Below are 26,514 nucleotides of genomic sequence, written 5' to 3' on the forward strand. Positions count from 1 at the left end.
ACAGCCAGCCAGCCATTCAATCCCAACGCCCTGACCCCAACCACAACCTTCATTACCGGGACAGAAAACATTGTCAGCTGCTGCCCACTAACAAAAACCTGCCTATTTGTTTTTCAGGAGTGAGAAAAGAAAATAAGTGTTTAAGACCATGAGCCAGTAGAACAGAGAAGAGAAGAAAACACCCCTCTCTTTACCGTTTTCTCTTTTCAAGCCCCCCCACCCCCCTCTCTCTCTCTAAAATAGACATGACTGGTTCAGTGGCAGATTCTCTGGGAACCGTAATTAGTTTGATCGTATCATGTATCGCTGTTTATGCTCTCTATGTTGTGGAGCTCCATCTCTTCATCTCTAACCCCCATTCTCTGGCCATGCACCTGACTCCACCTCACCGCGGTGACGGTAATGGACCTTACATTTGGTCTGTAATTAGGTTTGGGAATTCCATCCGTCATCAACCAGACAATGCTGTCCTGTACATCTTAAAGGGATACCACGAGATTTCAAAATGAGATTGTTTATCTACTTACCCAGAGTCAGACGAACTTACGGAAACCATTGTTATGTCTCTGCGTGCAGTTTGGAGATGATTGAAGTTAGAAAATTATTAGCTTAGCGCAATTGCTGGAAGTCTCCCGGTATGGTAGCCAGCTCCTCACATAATCAGGACAATAGGCCTTCTAAATACTCCAAAACTAGGTAGTTGGTCATTTATAGTATTACAAAGCTATACATAGTAATCTATATTTTGTAAATGTATCTAATAATGAGAAGAAACTATCCACTTCTTCAATATTTTGTGCGCGCGCACGCGCGCGTGTGTGTGTGTGTGTGAGTGTGTGTGTGTGTGTGTGTGTGTGTGTGTGTGTGTGTGTGTGTGTGTGTGTGTGTGTGTGTGTGTGTGTGTGTGTGTGTGTGTGTGTGTGTGTTGCCGAGCTGGCTGGGGCCCCTGAGAGGGCTCCGTGAGGAGGAGACCACAGCTGTACACAGCGAGCAACTAATTGGCCCTTATCTGGCTGTCCCATTCATCTTCATTTTTTACCAATTACTGAGCATTATCTGTGTTCTCAGTTGGCTATGGGACTTAATCCTTTTTGGTTAAGCTGCTCGTGGCAGCTTGCAAAATTTAAAATGGGGAAGGAGAGAGAGAGGAGGGAGGAGGGAGGAGGGAGAAGGGGAGCAGAAGTCACAGCGATAAACAAACTCGGGAAACTTCCCATCACCTCTCCCCCCCCCCCCCGGAGGAAGGAATCAATAAACAATGACATCACGTGAAGGGGAGAACAAAGAGAGGGATAAAGAGAGAGAGAGAAAGACACAGATAAAGAGAGAGAGATGGGAGAAAGGACAGGGGGAGAGAATCAATTATCGGCATTATAATTCAGGTCCTTGTTTGCAAACGCAGCGGCCTCATTGGTTAAGCTTGCTCCGGTTGCTCTTGCCATTATTGACTTGTTAAAACCATATTTTCTCCTCATCAGTGGGTTTCATGTTTGCGGTCGTCAGCAGGCAGATAACAATTCTTCTAAAAGGTCTTCATCAATTATTCAGGGTGTATTCATTTTGGCAAGCTCCAAATGCCCCATGTTAAGTTTTGGTGTGTGTGTGTGTTTTTTCCCCCATAGCAGCAGAGAATTGAACCAGGACACATTGTTCCTCCAGACGGTACATCAACACAGTTAGCCCTTATTATCTGAGATCAACGTTTAACTAGGTTTCTCTCTATATGGGGTAAGCACTAAGATAGGCCATATGACATTGATTGTATTGCAAACTGGGTTCGAATATATGTTAATTATTGTACTCTGTAGAATGTCTTTCTTTTTATGTCTGTGTCTGTATGGTATGGTTTAGTAGAGGAACAACAATTAAACCATTGTTATTACAATAAATACATTACAGGATGTAGAAATTACTGTGCATTAAATCACCCATAATAATCCTAGAAAATAATCTTAGATATGATATCAAAAGCAAACCTGGGTAAATAAATGTAGAATAATAAATACTGTAAATAAAATAAGTCCATCTTTACGCAGTGTGCAGTGCCTCCTACTCTTTGATAGGGATATTTTTGGGTCACAAGCTCTGCACCAGCTGTCAACCAAGCTTCACTGCTGCAATGTAATTAGTCAGTTTATGTCCTTTCTAATAATAAAGCTCTCAGGGTGGAAGGACACATCTAGCCACTAGCTAGTGTCTGGCTTTGTTAGCCATGTTAGCCTCCTTAGCACTGGTGGCCTAGGATGTTAGCTTGGTTAATACTTGTAAAATTACTTTCTTAATTGTGCCTGAGGAGATAAATAAAGTTTCATCAAACTGAATTGAATTAGCACTGGTGGTCTAGGATGTTAGCCTGATTAGCACTGGTTGCCTAGGATGTTAGCCTGGTTAGCATTGTGTAGCCTAGGACTCTAGCTTGGTTAGTGCTGGTGGCCTAGGTCTAGGACATTAACTTAGCACTGAACTGGTGGCCTAGGGCATTGACTGTCTGACTGCCCGCCCTCCTGCAGACAGACAGACATACATACATACATACTATATAGACTGAACAAAGCTGTACAGCAGGATTTGTCTCTCTCTCTCTCTCTCTCTCTCTCTCTCTCTCCCTTTCTTCTCTCTCCCTCTCTTCCTCCTGGGCTTTGGTCCTCCCAACCTCTCTATTAGTGACTCAGGCCCAGGGGAGTCAGGTGACAGATAAAGCAGAGCGTGTCACACACATTTTTATTTCTAAAGATAAACTCGATAATCTTAAATGTATTTTAATGAAGTCAAATGTCCTCGTTCCAACTTCGTTTGCGTTCCGCGTTCCGCGCAGCCGCGTTAAAATTTGAATTTGCATTATGGGGGAAATGTGTGGAGGCACACAAATGCAGATATAGATTAGTATATCAAGGAGAATTGATTAAACATTGTTCCTGTAATGATCCATATCAAGTTCTGTCATCTTTGAGTGGCAGTGGTGGTGTGGCAGTCTTATTAGAGCTGTGAGAGAGAGAGAGAGCAAGAGGGAGAAAGAGAGAGAGAGAGACAAAAGAAGAGAGAAAGGGAGAGGTAGAGAGGATCATCACAGAGATAGAGGGAGACAGAGTAAAAAAGTGTGGCACGCTACACAAACCACATGTCATGCAAATGTTTGTACAACTGTCTCTTGCGGTTACCTCACCACGACAGGGGCACGGTTAAATGAAAACAACTGACCAGTCGACTTGTCAGCCCTCATCAACATTAGGGCTTCCTTCTTCATTAATTGCAGTGATTAATATGAAGGGCTTTGATGCAGCGGGTGATGCATGCGTCGGGGCTGTCCCCTTTGTAGCATCCACTGTCAGGTTGCATTTAGCAGGGATAGGGGTTGACCTTTGGGGAGTGACGAGATCAAGGCAATTTGAAAAGACAGTGTCACTTGGGTTCAATGTGATACTGTGTAATAGATGACATTCCAACCTTTCACTGGTGACGGGCTTTCGCAGGTTTTGTTTTGAGTGATGTGAAATAAAGTGGTTATAAGGGCACACGGCGAGACCCGGACGCAGACACAGGAGGCAGATGGTTAAAGTCCAAGATGTTTATTAACAATCCAAAAGGGGTAGGCAAGAGAATGGTCGTGGACAGGCAGAAGGTCAAAACCAGTTCAGAGTTCCAGAGGTACGGAATGGCAGGCGGGCTCGAGGTCAGGGCAGGCAGAATGGTCAGGCAGGCGGGAATGGAGTCCAGAAAAACAGGCAAAGGTCAAAACTGGGAGGACTAGCAAAAGAGAATAGAAAAGCAGGAGCACGGGGAAAACACGCTGGTTGACTTGAACATACAAGACGAACTGTCACAGAGAGACAGGAAACACAGGGATACATACACCGGGGAAAATAAGCGACACCTGGAAGGGGTGGAGACAATCACAAGGACAGGTGAAACAGATCAGGGCGTGACAGTGGTATTGAAATATGCATGCATTTGGCTATGAACGCGTTTGAATGTTAATGATGTCTATAGAGTCATTTCACAACAAACACAAACAAAGATGGAGGAGAGTAAGTACTTGTGTCGTGTACAAATATTTATACAGTACCAGTCAAAAGTTTGGACACACCTACTCATTCCAGGGTTTTTCTATATTTTGTCATGACTTTCCCTCCTGAGTGAGGATCAAAGAGAGCCACTCCCCCCCTCTCTCCCACCAGAGAGGAAGGGGGAAGTGGGGCCGATTCTATGACTTTAACAACCGGTCGTAAACTTTCTCTCTCTGGACCTGCAGTATGGAGATGTCAAAAATAATTTGTGTAGAGAGAGAATCTGACACCAAAACTCCAACATCCAAAAGTGGATAATGAAACAATATTTCCAACATAAAGAATGTGGGAAATGGTTGGTGGGGATCAAAACAATAAATCCCGTCAAAAGTGTTTTGTTTTGTGATATCATTAAGGACGGTATAACTAAATAACTGTAACTCTAAGAATGTATATGTCCCAGTTATCAGATTTACATCTAAATGTTGTAAAACGTATATGATTAAATATGAAACTATTTGTGAGAAGATGAAATGTGATTTTAGCCTTCTAAATGAGATAACTGTTTTTCATAGGAACTTTTCCCAAGTCAGTAACCACGCACACGTGAGCACAGACATTGTGGCAATGTCATGGATCTGCCCTCCAAAGCGAGTGCATAAAAGGACTGCTAATGAAATTTACATTTAGACCAAGCAGGTGGATGGTGTTGAGCCGGACGTCACGAGAGGTTAGAGACCGAGACCAGAAAGCGTGGAGATGTGGCTAAAGGTTGAAATTGTTTAAAACTACAAGACCAGAAAATGGTTACAAACTTTGAAACTTTCAACAAAGAAGAAGACTAGACTAAGACATGCACCGTCTGCAGCTCTGCATGTAAAGTTGTCTAGAACTTTGACCAAAGGCACAAGGAAGATCTTTTCAAACTACCATTGGAACGTCTAATGTGTTCAGTCTAACGAACACTCAGAGACAAAGAAGCCTACAACTGAGGACATTGTGACCTCTGCTGGACAACCAGAGACTTACATAACCAGAAAATGTCTGTCTAACTATTCGTCACAGACGGATTGAGTGAATTCAACAGAGAGACGACAGACAAAGACATCTATGCGTAAATATATGTGGCATTTCTAAATCCGAATGAGCGGTTGTTAAGGTGTTAACTATCCATATTTACGGTGAGCATATTATTCAACTGTATGTACGATAGTTTAATTCCTTTGTCTCTCCTTCTTTCGCTCTTTCTTTCCCCACCCCTTTCATTGTGTAACAAGCCATCATATCGGGTTAGTCCACTAGCGACTTTTCATTGCATTATGTTAGTAATCATTCAAACGTATACCGTGTGTGCGTGTTTGTGTATTTCTGTGTGATTATTTAGTTAGTTAAATAAATTAAATAATAGTAAAATATATATATTTTTTAATTAAATCAAATAATTAAGCCACTTTGTGTATCACTGAATCATCATTTAGACTAGGGTTCATACAGATTTGAAGTCAACGACATTCAGAATGAGACTGATATGAGGTTATCAGACTGACTGACTGGCATGATAACGATATATTTGGATGTATTATTGAGTTAATTCGGGTAACGGTAACTCATTAAACAAACATTTTCCATGGTGCCCCAAAAATTACGCAAGAGTGTCCAGAAAAAAAACATTGCTTAAAGAAAAAAATAAGCAAACACGTTTGGTGTTCACCAAAAGGCATGTGGGAGACTCCCCAAACATATGGATGAATGTACTCTGGTTAGATGAGACTAAAATTTAGCTTTTTGGCTATCAAGGAAAACGCTATGTCTGGCGCAAACCCAACACCTCCCATCACCCCGAGAACCCCATCCCCACAGTGAAGCATGGTGGTGGCAGCATCATGCCCGTGGGGATGTTTTTCATCGGCAGGGACTGGGAAACTGGTCAGAATTAAAGGATTGTTGGATGGCGCTAAATACAGGGAAATTCTTGAGGGAAACCTGTTTCAGTCATCAAGAGGTTTGAGACTGGGACGGAGGTTCACCTTCCAGCAAGACAATGACCCTAAGCATACTGCTAAAGCAACACTCGAGTGGTTTAAGGGGAAACATTTAAATGTCTTGGAATGGCCTAGTCAAAGCCCAGACCTCAATCCAATTGAGAATCTGTGGTATGACTTAAAGATTGCTGTACACCAGCGGAACCCATCCAACTTGAAGGAGCTGGAGCAGTTTTGCCTTGAAGAATGGGCAAAAATCCCAGTGGTTAAATGTGCCAAGCTTACAGAGACGTACCTCAAGAGAAGTGCAGCTGTAGTTGCTGCAAAAGGTGGCTCTATAAAGTATTGATTTTGTGGGGGTGAATAGTTATGCACGCTCAAGTTTTCTTTTTTTAATGTCTTATTTCTTGTTTGTTTCACAACAAAAATATATTTTGCATCTTCAAAGTGGTAGGCATGTTGTGTAAATCAAATGATACAAACGCCCAAAAATCTGTTTTCATTCCAGGTTGTAAGGCAACAAAATAGGAAAAATGCCAAGGGGGTGAATACTTTTGCAAGCCACTCTGATTGATTTGATAAACCGTCATCACATTAGTGATAGTCACGTCTCCACAATTTTTACTATTTTCTACATTGTAGAATAATAGTGAATACATCAAAACTATGAAATAACACATATGGAATCATGTAGTATCTAAAAAAGTGTTAAACAAATCAAAATTTATTTTATATTTGAGATTCTTCAAAGTAGCCACTCTTTGCCTTGATGACGGCTTTGCACACTCTTGGCATTCTCTCATTCAGCTTCACCTGGATTGCTTTTCCAACAGTCTTCAAGGAGTTCCCACATATGCTGAGTACTTGTTGATGGCTTTTCCTTCACTCTGCGGTCCAACTCATCCCAAACAATCTCAATTGGGTTGAGGTCGGGTGATTGTGGAGGCCAGGTCATTTGATGCAGCACTCCATCACTCTCCTTGGTCAAATAGCCCTTACATAGTCTCGAGGTTCGTTGGGTCATTGCCCTGTTGAAAAACAAATGATAGTCCCACCCAGCGCAAACCAGATGGGATGGCGTATCGCTGCAGAATGCTGTGGTAGCCATGCTGTTTAAGTGTGCCTTGAATTCTCAATAAATCATCAACAGTGTCACCAGAAAAGCACCCCCACACCATCACTCCTCCTCCTCCATGCTTCACGGTGGGAACCACACTTGTGGAGATCATCCGTTCACCTACTCTGCTACTCACAAAGACACAGCGGTTGGAATCAAAAATCTCACATTTGGACTCATCAGACCAAAGGACAGATTTGCACCAGTCTAATGTGGCGCATTTTTCTTGGCCCAAGCTAGTCTTCTTCTTATTGGTGTCCTTTAATAGTGGTTTCTTTGCAGCAATTCGACCATGAAGGCCTGATTCACGCAGTCTCTTCTGAACAGTTGATGTTGAGATGTGTCTGTTATTTGAACTCTGTGAAGCATTTATTTCAAATCAAATCAAATGTTATTTGTCACATACACATGGTTAGCAGATGTTAGTGTGAGTGTAGCGAAATGCTTGTGCTTCTTGTTCCGACCATGCAGTAATATCTAACAAGTAATCTAACAATTTCACAACAACTACCTTATACACACAAGTGTAAAGGAATGAATAAGAATATGTACATACAAATATACGTATATGGATGAGCGATGGCTGAACGGCATAGGCAAGATGCAGTAGATGGTATAGAGTACAGTATATACATATGAGAGGAGTAGTGTAGGGTATGTAAACATTATATAAAGTGGCATAGTTTAAAGTGACTATTGATACATTTATTACATCCAATTTTTTATTATTAAAGTGGCTAGAGATTGAGTCAGTATGTTGGCAGCAGCCACTCAATGTTAGTGATGGCTGTTTAACAGTCTGATGGCCTTGAGATAGAAGCTGTTTTTCAGTCTCTCGGTACCAGCTTTGATGCACCTGTACTAACCTCGCCTTCTGGATGATAGCGGGGTGAACAGGCAGTGGTTCGGGTGGTTGTTGTCCTTTCCTGTGACATCGGGTGGTGTAGGTGTCCTGGAGAGCAGGTAGTTTGCACCCGGTGATGCGTTGTGCAGACCTCAGTACCCTCTGGAGAGTCTTACGGTTGTGGGCGGAGCAGTTGCCGTACCAGGCGGTGATACAGCCCGACAGGATGCTCTCGATTGTGCATCTGTAAAAGTTTGTGTTTTTGGTGACAAGCCTAATTTCTTCCGCCTCCTGAGTTTGAAGAGGCGCTGTTGCGCCTTCTTCACCACACTATCTGTGTGGGTGGACCATTTCAGTTTGTCCGTGATGTGTACGTTGAGGAACTTAAAACTTTCCACCTTCTCCACTACTGTTCCGTCGATGTGGATAGGGGGGTGCTCCCTCTGCTGTTTCCTGAAGTCCACGATCATCTCCTTTGTTTTGTTGACGTTGAGTGTGAGGTTATTTTCCTGACACCACACTCCGAGGGCCCTCACCTCCTCCCTGTAGGCCGTCTCGTCGTTGTTGGTAATCAAGCCTACCACTGTAGTGTCGTCTGCAAACTTGAGGATTGAGTTGGAGGCGTGCATGGCCACGCAGTCATGGGTGAACAGGGAGTACAGGAGAGGGCTTGAGAGCGCACCCTTGTGGGGCCCCAGTGTTGAGGATCAGCGGGGTGGAGATGTTGTTTCCTACCCTCACCACCTGTGGGCGGCCCGTCAGGAAGTCCAGGACCCAGTTGCACAGGGCGGGGTCGAGACCCAGGGTCTCGAGCTTAATGACGAGTTTGGAGGGTACTATAGTGTTAAATGCTGAGCTGTAGTCGATGAACAGCATTCTTACATAGGTATTCCTCTTGTCCAGATAGGTTAGGGCAGTGTGCAGTGTGATTGCGATTGCGTTGTCTGTGGACCTATTGGGGCGGTAAGCAAATTGGAGTGGGTCTAGGGTGTCAAGGTAGGGTGGAGGTGATATGATCCTTAGTCTCTCAAAGCACTTCCTGATGACGGAAGTGAATGCTATTTGGCGATAGTCATTTAGCTCAGTTACATTTAGCTTTCTTGGGAACTGGAACAATGGTGGCCCTCTTGAAGCATGTGGGAACAGCAGCCTGGGATAAGGATTGATTGAATATGTCCGTAAACACACCAGCCAGCTGGTCTGCTCATGCTCTGAGGACGCGGCTAGGGATGCCGTCTGGGCCGGCAGCCTTGCGAGGGTTAACACGTTTAAATGCTTTACTCACATTGGCTGTGGTGAAGGAGGGCCCGCAGGTTTTTTTAGCGGGCTGTGTCGTTGGCACTGTATTGTCCTCAAAGCGAGCAATGAAGTTGTTTAGTTTGTCTGGGAGCAGGACGTCGTGGTCCACGACGGGGCTGGTTTTCTTTTTGTAGTCCGTGATTGACTGTAGACCCTGCCACATACCTCTCGTATCTGAGCCGTTGAATTGCGACTCTACTTTGTCTCTATACTGAAGCTTATTTTTTTTAAATTGCCTTGCAGAGGGAATAGCTACACTGTTTGTATTCGGTCATGTTCCGGTCGCCTTGCCCTGATTAAAAGCAGTGGTTCGCGCTTTCAGTTTGGCACGAATGCTGCCATCAATCAATGCTGCCATCAAAGGTTTTAATAGTTGCTGTGGGTACAACATCACCGATGCACTTGATAATAAACTCGCTCACGGAATCAGTGTATTCAGCAATGTTATTATCCAACGCTATGCGGAACATATCCCAGTCCACATGATTGAAGCAATCTTGAAGCGTGGAATCAGATTGGTCGGACCAGCGTTGAACAGACCTGAGCACGAGCGTTTCCTGTTTTAGTTTCTGTCTATAGGCTGGGAGCAACGAAATGGAGTCGTGGTCAGATTTTACGAAAGGAGGGCGGGGTAGAGCTTTGTATGCGTCGCGGAAGTTAGAGTAACAATGGTCCAGGATTTTTTCCGCCCTGGTAGCGCATTCGGTATGCTGTTAAAATTTTGGGAGTCTTGTTTTCAGATTAGCCTTGTAAAAATCCCCAGGTACAATGAGTGCAGCCTCAGGATATGTGGTTTCTAGTTTACATAGAGTCCAATGAAGTTCATTCAGGGCCATCGATGTGTCTGCTTGGGGGGGATATATACGGCTGTGATTATAATCGAAGAGAATTCTCTTGGTAGATAATGCGGTCGACATTTGATTGTAAGGAATTCTAGATCAGGTGAGCAAAAGGACTTGAGTTCCTGTATGTTGTTATGATCACACCACGGCTCGTTAATCATAAGGCATACCACCCCGCCCTTCTTCCTACCAGAGAGATGTTTGTTTCTGTCAGCGCGATGCATGAAGAAACCAGGTGGCTGTACCGACTCCGATAGCGTGTCTCAAGTGAGCCACGTTTCCGTGAAACAAAGAACGTTACAGTCTCGGATGTCTCTCTGGAATGCAAACCTTGCTCGGATTTCGTCTACCTTGTTGTCAAGAGACTGGACGTTGGCGAGTAGTAAACTCGGGAGCGGTGCGCGATGTGCCCGTCTATGGAGCCTGACCAGAAGACCGCTCCTTCTGCCCCTCCTGCGGCGCCGTTGTTTTGGGTCGCCGGCTGGGATCCGATCCATTGTCCTGGGTGGTGGACCAAACAGACCAAACAGAGGATCCGCTTCGGAAAAGTCGTATTCCTAATCGTAATGTTGGTAAGTTGACGTTGCTTTTATATCTAATAGTTCGTCCCGGCTGTATGTAATAAAACGTAACAATGTAAGAAATAATACATAAAAAAACAAAATACTCCACAGTTTCCTTAGAACGCGAAGCGAGGCGGCCATCTCTGTCGGCGCCGGATCAACAAAAAAAATAGAAAAAAAAGAAGGCTGGTAACTATAAAGAACTTACCCTCTGCAGCAGAGGTAACTCTGGGTCTTCCTTTCCTGTTTCACCTAATTGCGTTTGCGATAATCACATAAGTTGTCTTCCGTGGCTCAGCGGTCTAAGGCACCACATCTCAGTGCTGGAGGTGTCAGTACAGACATTGGTTCAATTCCAGGCTGTATCACAACCGGCTGGGATTGGGAGTCCCATAGGGCGGTGCACAATTGGCCATGCGTTGCCCAGGTTAGGGTTTGGCCGGGGTAGACCGTCATTGTAAATAAGAGTTTGTTCTTATCTGACTTGCATTGTTAAATAAAGGTTACATTTAAAAAATAGGTGACATGACAGCATCCTATGCTTTTCATTGAAATTGTTAGAATTTTGAGCGATCGTACTGATTTTTTCTCAAGGACCGATGGTTATAGATGAAGAGAACAGGCCAGAGCGAGTAATGCTAATTTTGTAATTAAAACAGATGATCTGATGACCAGCACATGTAAACCGATCCCCAAGCGGCACCCATATAACAGCGGAGAGCGGTGTGAATCAAATGACAACGGCTCGCCCGTTGACTGAAAGCAATCTTTTTAAGAGGGGGAGAGGCCTTTAACTAAGTATCACATGGAAATAATTCCTCTATCTGCTTGGCGTGTCACTGACACAAGAACTCTATTGATTAGCAAGGGATATATTACACCGTCAATAGTAATAGCTGCTAGTAATGGGTTCTCTCGCTGTCTCTCTGTGTGTGTGTGTATGTGTGTGTGTGTGTGTGTGTGTGTGTGTGTGTGTGTGTGTGTGTGTGTGTGTGTGTGTGTGTGTGTGTGTGTGTGTGTGTGTGTGTGTGTGTGTGTGTGTGTGTGTGTGTGTGTGTGTGTGTGTGTGTGCGCGTGATTGTGCGCGTGTTTGTGTGTGTGTTTATCAGTTTATTGTGAGTGACCTGTGACAAATGTCAAGTTAGATGGGCCCAGATCCACACTAGAAATGTTAACAGTATGGTCATGGCTTAATATCAATGTCTCCTGGAGGCTTGGACGTCCTGGGCATCCCTAGCCATGTGGATTATTAGGTTAATCTGGGTTGTATATATTGGGACACACCGTAGCAAAACTTTTTGCAACAGAAAATGTAAATACATTTTTCTTACTGGACAAGTTCATGTTGTCCCTCCCGGTATCCGTCTGTTTTCTATAATTTGGTGCCAAATGAAGACGACCCTGGTCTATAACATCTCTGTCCCTCCCTCAAGTTGTTTAGAGCATTACATAATTGCGGTAATTGGTTAGTTTCGGGTCAACATTTAGTGTGGCTTGTTATTTTCAAGCACATTGTTCATTTGGAAAATGTGGAATTTTGGAATTATCTTGTGAGAAGGATTGAGACATTATGAAAGACATATCAAGTTTTATTTATGACAAATGTAATGATCATCAAATCAAAGATTCGTAGATACTACATTGTGACTCCATGACAGAATTATATAAACAGAATGATCTTTTCAACCTCTTGTAATCATTCATTCTATTTTTATAGACAGCCTGTAAGTAGTGATGTGGATTGATTTAGTCAATCAAATGTGTATGATATGTTGACCAGAATATCCTGGATGGAGGATATCCCAGATGGAAGAAGTTGACACTTTATTTAAAACTTACTTCTGAAAGCGATATCCCCGGAAAACCGCTATTGTCACGACTTCCGCCGAAGTCGGTCCCTCTCCTTGTTCGGGCGGCGTTCGGCGGTCGACGTCACCGGCCTTCTAGCCATCGCCAATCCACTTTTCATTTTCCATTTGTTTTGTCTTACACACCTGGTTTCAATTCCCCAATTACCTGTTCATTATTTAACCCTCTGTTTCCCCATGTATGTTTGTGAGTAATTGTTTGTTGTATTCTCCGTATTGTGGGCTTGGTAATTCTCTTGTATTTAAAGTAAAGTTACTTGTATTTACTCATCTCTGCTGTCCTGCGCCTGACTCCTCTGCACCAGTTACACATAGACCTTTACAGCTATCTGCAATTGATTGCATCACAGCCTCAGTCATCTGGAGTAGGCGGCTAGTGGCAGAATTTTGGCACAAATAACACTGTCTGTCTCTAGGGTATTTCCTAACACATGATATACTGTGTGTGAGTGTATGTGTGAGTACATTAGTGTTGTCACGATACCAACACCAGGTTTAGTATCACGATACTCAATACCAAAACCATACCAAAACGACACCATGGCAAAAGAAGAAGGCATATTAGCCAAAGTTACAGAATGGCACTTGATCCAGGCAGATAAATACAGCTACTGCTCTGTTCAATATTTGGGCATCTTTTGAGTTCATTATCATTCATGTCAACAATTTTCAGACAGCCACGTATGCATTAATTAATCAATAATACAATACAATACATTTTACTTTGTTTTTAAATCTATATTGATAAACTGGGTAAATCGTAAATATGCAGCCTAGGCCTATCCACAATACAGGCGAATGCATGGTGAATGCATTTTCAGTAGGAGTGTGTGCATGCATTGAGCTATTGAGCTTGTTTTGGCTGATTTCATGGGGCTACAGATGACAAACAAACACATTTCCCTCCCATTTGGGAATGATTTAATTGTACTGATCAACAACGTTTGCATAGAAGTTGCTTCTTTTATAAAAATGTGTGCTGTCTTTAACCAGTAATGACATCATGCACAAGGCAAGAGGGGGGCGGCCTGTCAGAGCACAGTCAGTTCGCTGAGGAAATGGATCATCTTTGGGAGAGATGTGAAGAGACCAAATAAGTGAATTAATATTTTTGGGGTGGCAATCAGCTTTGAAATCAGCATATTTTTCATTATGGTATTACAAACAAAGTACTAGGGTAGTGAATGTATGTTAGCTTTAGGAAAGCTAGCAAGGAAAGCTTGCCTACAAAGCTGGAAGGTACCAGTATCTTCTTGCATTGTAAAGTGTTCCAGCCTGTTTGGACATTGTTTTGCGAACGGTAATGAACAGTTTCAACATGTCTTCATGACGTGTCGCATTATTCAAGTATGTTAACTTCTGTGCAGTATGAGTGGGGAGCTAACATAATGCGGCCCAGACTCTCAGTGCAGGCTAGCAATGAAAAAGTGGAGCAGGCACGTTGCGCGCTATAATAAGCGATCGGCTGCGCTGATAGACAGGCTTGATCCGTGAGACACATTTGACAGATGTACCGGACGTAACAGCAATTCTAGCACCGAATTGTTTTTAATGTTCTAGTATTGAAAAAGTACCAAAGTTTAAGTATACCGTGCAACACTAGAGTAAATGTACGCATGTGTTCAGGGGGAGGCAAGTCATTATGCTACCTCATCAAACCAAAGATGTTTTGTCATCATTACTTTCTCTAACATTCATTGACATTACATACGTTTGCAAGTGTTCCCACTTGAATCGTTTGAAAGTATGTGTATCTCTTTCATGCTGCTGCTATAGGAATGTCGACCATATTGTGGTCATGTGTGTTCTGTGTAGTCATGTGTGTTGTGTGGGTGGGTGTGTGTGTGATTGTGCGTGTAGGGGACGTGTGTGCGTGTCTGTCACAGGAGGCTGCTGAAGGCTCATAATAATGGCCGGAAGGGAGCTCATGGAATGGCATCAAACACCTGGAAACACTGTATTTGGTGTGTTTGATACTATTCCAGTTACTCCTCTCCAGTCATTACCATGAGCCTGTTCTCCCCAATTAAGGTGCCACCAACCCCCTGTGGTGTCTGTGTATATGTGTCGTTATGTTTGTGTGTGTGTGAATGCGTGTGCGTGTATGTAGGGGATGTGTGTGCGTTTCTGGGTATGTGTTTGTATGTCTGCGTTTGTGTGCGTGTACATGTGTACACGAAAGCAGCCCATAGCACTGCCACAATACGACTAGATGTTTCTGGGTTTTTTGTTGTATATTTCCTGTAGCTTGCGCTTCTATCTGATGGAGTTTAATGGCCCACCCACCTCATAAGGCTGTGCTGTTGCCTTCTGGAGAAATGTGTACTTACAATAAAGATATCTGGTTGATTAGTGGTACTGTGAGACCACTAAAATGGCCCACAGCTCAGAGCCATTGGTTGCGTCCCAAATGGTACCCGCTATATAGGAAATGGGGTGCTGTTTGGGACGCAACCAGTTTCTTTTCATCAGCCAACCGTTTATTTATAGGATTTGGGTGCAAAACCCAACAAATCCCCCAACACGACCACAAAAAAGTCCCAAACCTATAGACCATGCTCTCACCTTTGTCTGAGCAATGCAGCAGCAACTCAGGGGCATTTTACAAGGGCATTTAGTAAAAAAAAGCCAAGATTGTTTTGGAGTATGTGAATGTACTGTATATTTACACAGGAAGTGATTCTAGAAATTTGATTAAAACTGCGCCATTTATGTTTTTTTGACAGATCAGAAGAGAAACACATCTCTGTACCATGAAAGCAAAAGGAGGCTTAGCAACACAGTACAAATCAACCCTGTGTCTTTCCCAATCCAAATCAAAGGCTCTGACCACATTCAAATGGGTTTTAGTTTGACAGATAGGCTTGACACAAGCCATATATTAGCAAACATAAGGATTCCTCAGCGTTGGTTGTGACTGTCAACCAATTTCGCATTCCTCCGACGTCCGCATGGTCCTACTTAATCAGCGAGGGGGACAGAGGGAGAGAGAGAGAGAGAGGCCTGGACAGATCCTCTCCAGTCCTTGCTATCTCTTACAGTACATCTCATCCCCCTTTTCCAGTTAAAAGAAGGTAAATAACAGACAGACAGCTTCATTAGCTCGAGCATCTGCGGAGACCACTCTACCCTGGCTTGCACCGATGGTCGCTTAAATACTGGAGCTTTTACTCAAGGCCCTGGTGGCGACCTCCGATCAGTTACAGCTGACATTATTGTTTGTCATGAGACTTTTCCTGGACAGAGGGAGTTAGAGAAAAAAAGAGATCTGAGCCTGAGCTATGGCTGAAAATGTAATCTCTCTCTCTTTTGTTTCTGTTTTGCTCCACAAACAACAAATCATTCAGTTAGAGAGATAATAATGTGCCAAGTAGGAGCTGGTTGAATTTTTGTCAAGGGAAATCTAGCTACTCCAGAGCAAAAACTGACGATCGGCAGCTAGACAGAGATCTGTGTGCTATTCGGAAGGGCTAGGTTTTCAGTCGGACACCTTGGATTCATTTTCCATTATTCCCACCCTGGAGGATTCCTTATTGTAGGAAAAGGTGGGTAGAATAGCTGTCTCCATCAGGAGTACTGTTAACACACACACACACACACACACACACACACACACACACACACACACACACACACACACACACACACACACACACACACACACACACACACACACACACACACACACACACACACACACACCAGAAGGATTAACAATAGAGGATATTGCATCACTTCAGGTTAATGACTCAGTCATTTTAGTCATTGAAAGAGGTAGCAATTATTGCCCTCTTTTCAATCATGTTAAGCCCTTCATCAACTGATTTTGTATTAATACTTGAACCCGCTTGTCGTTTTCCAGACCTCCTCCACACGTTTCTGTCCGACAACACCTTTTTAATCATGTGATCTTTCCGAAGGGTGTTTGAATCTATTCCATTTATCCTCCGTGATTTTGGATTGTTGCTTATTCATGCGTGCACTTCCAAAGTACTGTATTACCCATAGCGTGAGCTGTTTGCCTGCGTATTAATTCCTTTTGTTTTAATGATGGTAGCTAAGTAGGAGTTTACCTTTGGAAGTCCATAAGGCTTACTCCAGGTACATTACTCCAAATGCTGTTGTTTATGCCTTTCACTAGGAAAGCAACACATGGGAATTCAACTCACCGAAGTTGAACTACTGTATAGGGGAATAACAGTAACTGACGAAACGAATGCATCTAGCGATGTGGTTGAATGAAAAGCTCACTTACTGTAATGTTGATCGAGTTAGGTCCTTTTCGGATTTGTTCAGAGAATTTTTTGAAAGGGGTCAAAAACAAACAGCGCAGTCACACACCGATGTCCATATGATTTAAAATGACAATAGTTGGCAATAATTCTAACCCATTCACTATAAATTCATCATACACTGTAAGTACCTGGGAAAAGTAATTGAATCCCTTCCAAAACAAAGCCAGCAACAATATGTCTGAAAAAAAAACACCCACTCATATAAACAAATAAAACACTATGTTCCAACAACACCTAATCTATTACATTGAATCCAACCAATCTCTGTGTACCCAGTGCCTTTCAATCACCCATAAAAGGACTGTATGAACTCATCTTGGCCTACAGCAGGTTCCCATACAGTCAACTGAATGGGGCCTTTATGGAGGAAACATCATTTGAGAATGGTTGAGAGAGATCACGTGTGTGTGTGTGTGCGTGCGTGCGTGCGTGTGTGCGTGCCTTTCAGACTGAGACATACCATAGAAGTACAATACAGTGGTTAACACAAGAGACATCACTCAGGACTATGATTGATAAAACAGTATTTGAATGACAAAAGCAAAGTCATATCAGTCTCAGGCAATGATATATTTTTTTAAAATCTTTCTCCCCTTATGTGTATGTTGATATCCTGAAGATGTAAGTCAGACGCAGTGTGTGTTTGTGTGTTTCGGTCTGTGTTCTTGCACATGCCGGCGCTTCAAAGGCAGAATAGCGCTCCCCACGTTGGCCCTTGAGTGCATTGGAAATGTAGATACACACATACATACAGTGGGCCTCTCCATGATGTCTCACTGTAAGTACCCCTGACATCAGGCCCTCTGTGGCACTGTTTTAATTGAGCCCAGGATGCTGAGAGTTAATTGATTCAGAAACGGAGATCCAACGGAAAAAGTTGGTGGGACCGAAGGTGCACGCCTTGGCTTTTTTCTCCCTCGCCTTCTTCATGTTTGGGAATGCTTGCCACTCGGAATCTGCATGCCATCTTTCTTATGGAAATCAACATGATTCGGGAGGAATGGGAGGGAACAACGGAGAGAAGGACTACCTCTGTGTCTTTCATTTCCCAGCCCTTGTCTTTTGAGGTTTTCTTTGCGGTGTAGATTACCTTGCCCTTGTTGGCAACTGATGTTTTCTCGCAAAAGCAGAGTTGTTTTGTGGATTAGCTTTGTGTGGTGGTTCTAGCTGTGTTTTATCTCTTCTTTTCTATAGAGCCAAACTGCCAAAAGAACATTTTTTTTAAATCTGGGTTTTAGATTTAGGCCTTAAACTACTTCATGGGGAAGCGTCTGATAGCTGAATCATGGGACTAAAAACAAACAAAAGATAACTCATGTCAAATATACTGCGTCCGTAAAATGTATATAGTATGTATAAGTAGAAGTAGAAGCATACATATTGTGGTCCATTATTTTACTCCAATTAGGGAGGGGGGGTAGGGTTAGGGGAAAATAGTCATGGACAATATATACAAATATATAAGCAGTACCAGTCAAAAGTTTGGACTTTTAAAAAAAGATATGGGGGATTGGAAATGATGCGGACAAATGCATTGATAGAAGCAATATTAAAGCTGGTGTTAATGCAGAGAGTAGGGTGCTTGTGGTTTCCGGAACACACACCTAGCTGTGTTCATGTGTAACCGATGTGAAATGGCTAGCTAGGTAGCGGTGGTGCGCGCTAGCAGCCTTTCAGTCGGTGACGTCACTTGCTCTGAAACCTTGAAGTAGTGGTTCCCCTTGCTCTGCAAGGGCCGCGGCTTTTGTGGAGCGATGGGTAACGATGCTTCGTGGGTGACTGTTGTTGATGTGTGCAGAGGGTCCCTGGTTCGTGCCCGGGCCGGGGCGAGGGGACGTACTAAAGTTAAACTGTTACACATGTTCGTTGAAAGTTAGACCGTTTTCATTATACTGTACCATCTAAAGGCACAGCAGAGCATTCTTTACATATCTGGCCAACTCATCTCTCCACTTTGACCAAATAGATCACTATAATTGCAGAGCCAACATGTAATCATTTGAAACATTTGGTAGATATCTGATCTTGAAAATGGGGTACGGTGGCCAATGCAGATCACAGAACAGAGCCGAAATGAATTGAAAGTTCCCTGTTGTTGTAAGAGTTAAAAGTCCAGACTATACCTACGCCCTATACACCTACACAGTAGCCTGTAGCCATTTGTCACACTGTAGTTCTGAAGATACTTGTTTTGTTATTAGCGTGTTTTAACAAGTCATTTGGGGTAATGGCTTCCAATGATTGCCTTATTTTGACTGTCACAAATGGCACCCTGTTTGTATAAAGAATAGGGTGCCATTTGGGATGCGGACTGAGATTGTGCCTTATGTGTAAGTAGTGAGCCCTATTTCCATAACGTAGACCTTTTTTTCCAGCCACGGAATAATTGATGTGCCTTTTATGGCTGTGTGAACTTTTGGCTTTGAACTACTGTTATCATCATTACCATTTTCATTACAATTATGGTCTGTTATTATCTATTATTATCTATTATTATCATCTGTTGTGAAACATTTACACCTCAAAATATACGGTAGGGAAGGACCCATCCCTCTAACTCTTAACTCATCCCTCTAAATGTATTAGAGTGAAGTAGTGTCGTGTTGTTTGATAATAATACTTTGATGTTGTTATTTTGGCATTGCATGGCATGTCAGTATCAGTGATCTGTAGGTTATACCATCATGGCCACCCACTTCGGTATGAGAGAAATAATATTTCAGTAAAATGTTAATTCAATCAAATCTACAATGCGCTATTTGCAGTTTTAAGCCCTATTCGAACAGGATTAGTTTTACTGGGGGAGGTCGGGTAATGTAATTATGTGCGCGAGCACAAAACACCACATCTGTAATTTTAGCTCTGTACGAATCTGCCATGTCAGTCATTTTTACATAGCAGGAGAGTAACAACTCCAGACAGAATAAGCTACTGCTGATAATACTAGTCCTGTGCTAATTGACATCCCTGTGTTTTGAGAGAAATGTCTGAGTTTGACAGGTGTTGCTCGCGTTTTGAGCGAGAAAACAATAACTGATTTGATAAATAGCCTATATATGAAGGCCTTACATGTGTCAACTTTCACAGTAAATGCTTTTGTTTGTACGTTTTGTGTGAATGAATTGAACGTCGCCAAGTGCATCGGTAAAAAATCTCGCTCCTATTTAATGCGACCCTTGCTGTTAATAGATGGCAAAGCAGCAGCATACAAACTGAGCTAAACATTAGGAAAGTATAAATTCACTTTGTCATCCATAGCCTAAAAACGCATCTCAAGTGCAAGTGCGCCGTTTAGCTCACATTACTGTAGGATGTCTTCTAATAAAATATCCCAACATAAAATAGTGATTATGACCACGCTTCCTATAAATTCAAATGTTATGGCGACAATATACCAAAGATGGTTTGGTATGGTTTCTAAACTTGGTAACCAGGCTCAAGTTATAAGTGTTGCCCTGTTATCACCGGGACTTGTTGAAATATCTTTACGCCTCGAAAAAAAAAACTCCAGGCTTCTGTCATAACTGTCAATTTATTCAAGAAAAAAAAGATGATTGACAGGGATCAGTTTTGAAGTAAAAAAACAACTCTGGAATAAGGGTCATTCTGGGGTAATAATTACATAACCAATGTTCTCTAGTAATACTAGTCACATGTGAATGGGGTTTTACAGTTACATTTAGATAAAGCTTTTTCTTATGCTCGAACAAAAATCTTAACATTGTAGAAGGTTATGACTGAAACCAGCCCTTATTGGTTACCTTTATGTCAAATTAACCTATCAATTTCCTCCAATCCAGATGAACCAATCAACCATGGTTTCCGTTAACCAATCACCTTTCTCACCTGTTGTAGGTTTGGAACTGCCCTTCATGATGATGCCCCACCCCCTGATCCCGTGCAGCTTGCCCCCTGCCTCTGTCACCATGGCAATGAGCCAGATGAACCACCTCAGCACCATCGCCAACATGGCCGCCGTCGCACAGCAACAGAGCCTGCCCTGCAGAATGGTCACCTCAGTCATCAAGGTAAGCTGTGTGTAATAGACATAATATTAAACCAAAAAGTATTATATTATATGACAGTGTTTCCCAATCCTTATCCTTTGGACCCATAACTTTGTTAAAATAATAAATAAATATGCACCCATTTGGGTCCCCAGGACCAGGATTGGGAAACACTGTTATATTCCAACATGGCCGATGTGGCACAGCAGCAGAGCCTGCCGTGCAGAATGGTCACCTCAGTAATCAAGGTAAACCGCTAGAATGGACTTAATTTACTAAACTGTATAGTAAACACATTACAACATGGCTGCCATGACACAGCAACAAACAGAGCATGCCCTGAAGAATAGTCACCACAGTCATTGAGATAAACTGGCAGAATGGACACGCACTGTGTAGAACTAACATACAGCTCTGGACATTTAAAGTGACTTATCCTGAACTTTTGACTGCGATGACAGAGTGGAAAGCCCTACGGAAATGTACATTGATTACATAGCATCTACTTTCATGGACCTTAGTTGTCACTGATGTCCCTCTGTCATTGACAGGAGCGTGTCCCAGACAGTCCCTCCCCCACCCCTTCCTTAGAGGACGGCAGGAGGCCCGGCAGCCACCCGTCGTCCCACCGCAGCAGCAGTGTCTCCAGCTCACCGGCCCACACAGAGAGCTCCTCAGACAGGATACGTACGTCCCCCTATTCCCTCCCCATGCAACGAGTCAGACTGGCTAACTGCGTGTTCAGTTCCGCAAGTAAACAAACCGACCCCGCTAACCCACTAACCCAATTTTGATATTGTTGTTTTTGTTGTACTGAACCGATAAATTGATTGATTTGGGATTTTGTAGTGCTCTTCAATCCTTGTCCTAGTTACTCACTGGGTGTGTAGGTTTTTGTTTCATCCCAACAGCAGTAACACACCTGATTCAACAAATCAAGTGCTCGATGATTCATTTGATGATTAGTACACTTGATCAGTTTAATGAGGTATATTAGTGCTGGGATGGAACAAATCCTCGTACACTAGGGGTCCTTAGTACCAGAATTGAAAAACACTTGTTCTGAGTCATCCACGTGTTCAAAATGTGATAGTTAGAAGTTCATTTCCAAAAACAGGGCATATACAGGTCAACTCGAACAGACAAAGACATCTTCTAGCTCACCTGTACTACTCTCTCTCTCCTCTCCAGCCATACATCAGAATGGTCTTTCTATGAACCAAATGAACCAAGCTCTGCTGGGCCTCTCCCCTAGCATTCTGCCTGGGCCTAAAGAAGGCGACCTGGCCCACGACATGAGTCACGAAGCAAAGAGGATGCACGTTCACAAAGGTAAGACGTGTCCTATTGAAAAACCCATATGCACGTTGACAAAGTTATGTGTCCTATTTTCATACATACAGAGTGCCTTCAGAAAGTATTCATACCCCTTGACTTATTCCACATTTTGTTGTGTTACAGCCTGAATTCAAAATGGATTAAATATATATCACCCGTCTACATGCAATACCCCATAATGACAAAGTGAACACATGTTTTTAGACATTTTAGCAAATGTACTGTATTTAAAATGAAATACAGAACTATCTAATTTACATAAGTATTCACACCCATGCGTTAATAAGTGTTAGAATCACCTTTGGCAGCGATTTCAGCTGTGAGTATTTCTGGGTAAGTCTGTAAGAGCTTTGCACACCTGGACTGTACAATATTTTCCCATTACTCTTTTCAGAATTCTTCAAGCTTTGTCAAATCAGTTGTTGATCATTGCTAGACATCCATTTTAAAGTCTTGCCATAGATGTGCATGCAGATTTGCCACTCAGGAACATTCACTGTCTTCTTGGTAAGCAACTCCAGTATAGATGTGGCCTTGTGTTTTAGGTTATTGTCCTGTTGAAAGGTGAATTAATCTCCAAGTGTCTGGAGGAAAGCAGTTTGAGCCAGGTTGTCCTCTCAGATTTTTCCTGTGCTAAGCTCCATTCTGATTTTTTTTTAATCCTAATTAACTCTCCAGTCCTTAATTATTACAAGCATACCCATAACATGATACAGCCACCACTATTCTTGAAAATATGGAGAATGGTACTCAGTAATGTGTTGTATTGTATTGGCCCCAAACATAACACGTTGTATTCAGGTCAAAAAGTTCATAGCTTGGCCACGTTCTTTGCAAGTATTACCTCTGTCAATTAGGTTAGTATTGTGGAGTAACTACAATGTTGTTGATGCATCTTCAGTTTCCCCCTATCACAGCCATTAAACGCTGTAACTGTTTTAAAGTCGCCATTGGCCTCATTGTGAAATCCCTGAGCTGTTTCCTTCCTCTCTGGCAACTGAGTTAGGAAGGACTCCTATATCTTTGTATTGGCTGGGTGTATTGATACACTATCCAAAGTGTAATTAATAATTTCACCAAGCTCAAAGGGATAATCAATGTCTACTTTTTTATTACCAATCTACCAATTGGTGCCCTTCTTTGCGAGTCATTGGAAAACCTCACTGGTCTTTGTGGTTGAATCTGTCTTTGACATTCACTGCTCAACTGAAGGGCCTTACAGATAATTGTATGTGTGGGGTACAGAGATGAGGTAGTCATTCAAAAATCATGTTAAACTATATTATTGCACATATAATGAGACCATGCATCATATTATGTGACTTGTTAAGCACATTATGACTCTTGAACTTATTCAGGCTTGCCATAACAAAGGGGTTGAATACTTATTGACTCAAAACATTTCAGCTTTTCTTTTTTAATAATGTGTTGAAAAACATAAAACCACTTTGACATTATGTGATATTGTGTGTAGGCCAGTGACAAAAAAATCTGAATTTAATCATATTTTTTAATTCAGGCTGTAACACAACAATATGTGGAAAAAGCCAAGGGGTGTGAATACTTTCTGATGGCACTGTACCTTGCAATGTATCGTATTTACATTCCATACGTGTTTGTATGTTCCATACGTCGTTTAGTTTGGTTATGACAACCGCAATGCAACCATGTGTTGAATATTGAAAAACGTTTATGTTTACATATGTCAATAAAATTGTAAATTATTTTAACTGATAAAACTGATAAAAAAAAAGGGTTGCTGGTTTACTTGTAACAAATACCAGAAAGGTAAGTAATCTTAGTAAATCCTAGGTGAAAATGTACCTTTATCTATGATAAGTAGTCTACTAAATGCTTAGATATGTCTCTATACTGTCGATGAATTCCACTACCATTCCCCTCTATTGAGCAAGATTTAGAAACATTTATAAAACAATTTTACTCAAACAAGGAGCAGATACAAATGGATAATGCTGTGAGTTAAACATAAAATGATGCAAATAATATGATGGTTTAGAGCTGTGCTGGGGTTGGGTTTGTGTGGTGTTGGGTGGGGTGGGGTGGAGGTGGAGGTGGGAGGTTGATAATGACAACAAAACCACAGTGGAAATCATTGGGCTGTGTGTTCCCTTTTGGTTAGCGGCTAACAATTAGCCCAAAGTGGAGATCAGCTCTAGTCCTTCCACTCACAATATGAAGTAGCAAATAGTAATAATTAGTGTGATCATGCTCTGAATTCATAGGTCAAACTCCACGGCTGTGTGTGTGTGTGTGTGTGCGCGTGTGTCTATATGTTTGAGTGTGTGTGTGTCGGCAGGGGGGGTTGTGTGTGTGTGTGTGTGTCGGCAGGGGGGGTTGTTTGTGTGTGTGTGTGTGTCTACATGTTTGTGTTACAGTGTGCAGAGCTGCGACCATCGGGGGACATAGTGTAATAACCATTGAATATAAACCAACATGATCTTCTTCTACCCCCATCTGCATTCTCTGTACTACTCTGCTCAGTGCTCACCTCAACCAGTCGTTGCATAAACAGAGACATAACACCTAAACCTCAGCCTATTAACACCATGCTGTTCTACCATACACACATTACAGTTTTGTTGACAATTCAGACCTGTGATGTCCTATGATATGTGATAGAGCGAGAGAGAAGGGGGGGGGGGGTGAAAACCAGACAATCCATTCATGTAACACACACGCAAACAAACACGACCACATTATTATTGAGATTGTACATTCCTAATATGTCACCAGTGTTGATTAGGATTCCGGGCTCTCCAGCGCGGTTGTACCAGAGGTCTCGGATCTGCAGAAAAACATTTTTATAAAATAACCCATTAATGCAGAGGAGTGCAACTAAATTAGTTACCAATTTGCTGAGCATGAATTAATGAAGAGAGCTTCGCGCGGCTCCCACAGTTGTAATTTTCATAATAACCCTGGACCTTTATTTGGCAGGTTGTTTAGTTTTTTCGTTTGAAGGTTTTCATTAGTCTAATGAGGAGTGTGCAAGGGCGAGCAGTCAGCACAATTTACATGAGGAAGCTATCATAATAAATGAGGCAATTTGAATAACACACACAGCTTTATGCGGTGAGATAAGAGAGATTGTAGTCGGTCGGCAGATCCGGCGCTGGTAACCAATACATTAGATCCCAACTAATAACTAAAGTCATCCCAATAAAAGCTTTAAGTGAAGGAAATAGAATGAATGATCGATATATTGAACTGTAATGATATGATACATGATGCATTAGATGAATAATATAAATGTGTTCCATTGTTAAAGAGCGAGGGAAGAGGAGGGCGGGAGGGAGGGATGGAGAGGAGGTGGTCTGCGATTTGCTGCTTTGTTTATGGCAAGCTTTTTAATTAGGATTGTTCATCGGATCAGTTTGTTTAGACAAATGAGATAACATTCCAATGGTTTAATGATATTTCTCCACTTGTTTGATCTTTATGGTCTTGGTCGAGAATTGAATTAATCTCATGCATTATACTCACAGGGGACTGTAGGATGCAGTGCCTCTGCCTCCATATATGAGGGTTAATAATATCTGCTCGTATCGGGCTATCGAAGACAAAGTACACCGTTACTGCCACTGTAATGCAACCAGTCATTTGTCGCTATGAAGATCTCTCAACAGTAAGTATCTGCTATCGAAGACAGTCAAACTACACAGATACTGCACTGGCAGAAACTCTCTCTCCGCTCTTTTCCACATCCTCTCTGATGACAAAGGACAAAGACCATTTGTTGTGGTTTAAATCGCTTTATTACTTCAAGTCCAGTCCATCCTCATTCTAGCTCACAACCAGATGGTATAGCTTTCGGGAGTCTTTTCAACTTTTTATACACAATTATTGTTGGCAAGTAACGATCGGTTGCAAATAGGATTTGATGATATATGATGATGTTTCATAAAAAAATTGAAACGGCAAAAGTACAAAGGCCAGCTATGTATCTCACATCAAGCTAATTGAATCGCTTCACAAAGGGAAGTCTGTGGTGATCACTTTCGACAAGCCCGCGTCTCGTGAAACAGCAGGTAGTTGACAAACAAGGCAGAATAAAAGACACGGAAGCCTTTGGTTGTAAACTCATTTTAGATATCACACATTGAACATGATTTGATTTACTGGGGGAGAAGCCTTTTTAAACAGAAGCAATATGCGCAACACTCCGGTGTTGCTGTAGAAACCATATGGCAGATGAAGAGCACAAACAGATATATTGATTAGCCAAACGAGAGAGAGAGGTAGCTGGAGAACAACGAAATCTAGGGCACCAGACGTTTAATTTTACCAGTAAAAAATGTATTTGTGAAAATGCGCTAGATGTTTCTATTCACTTA

General features: G+C 42.3%; 1 protein-coding gene across 4 annotated transcripts in view; it reads left to right on the forward strand.

Annotated features, from left to right (window-relative positions):
• LOC139547064 (dachshund homolog 1-like) overlaps nucleotides 1–26,514 on the forward strand; it is a 272,848-nt gene that overhangs the window by 199,989 nt on the left and 46,345 nt on the right. Inside the window, exons 4-7 of one of the 4 annotated variants that reach the window (XM_071356122.1) lie at nucleotides 20,670–20,842; nucleotides 20,977–21,069; nucleotides 21,373–21,574; nucleotides 22,013–22,153. In XM_071356122.1, coding sequence (XP_071212223.1) covers nucleotides 20,670–20,842; nucleotides 20,977–21,069; nucleotides 21,373–21,574; nucleotides 22,013–22,153 — 609 coding nt within the window. The remainder of the gene's footprint in view (nucleotides 1–20,669; nucleotides 20,843–20,976; nucleotides 21,070–21,372; nucleotides 21,575–22,012; nucleotides 22,154–26,514) is intronic. The other 3 variants (XM_071356123.1, XM_071356124.1, XM_071356125.1) reach the window with 3 other exon arrangements.

The sequence above is a fragment of the Salvelinus alpinus genome, chromosome 20 (assembly GCF_045679555.1).
Source record: "Salvelinus alpinus chromosome 20, SLU_Salpinus.1, whole genome shotgun sequence".
Lineage (NCBI taxonomy): Eukaryota > Metazoa > Chordata > Actinopteri > Salmoniformes > Salmonidae > Salvelinus > Salvelinus alpinus.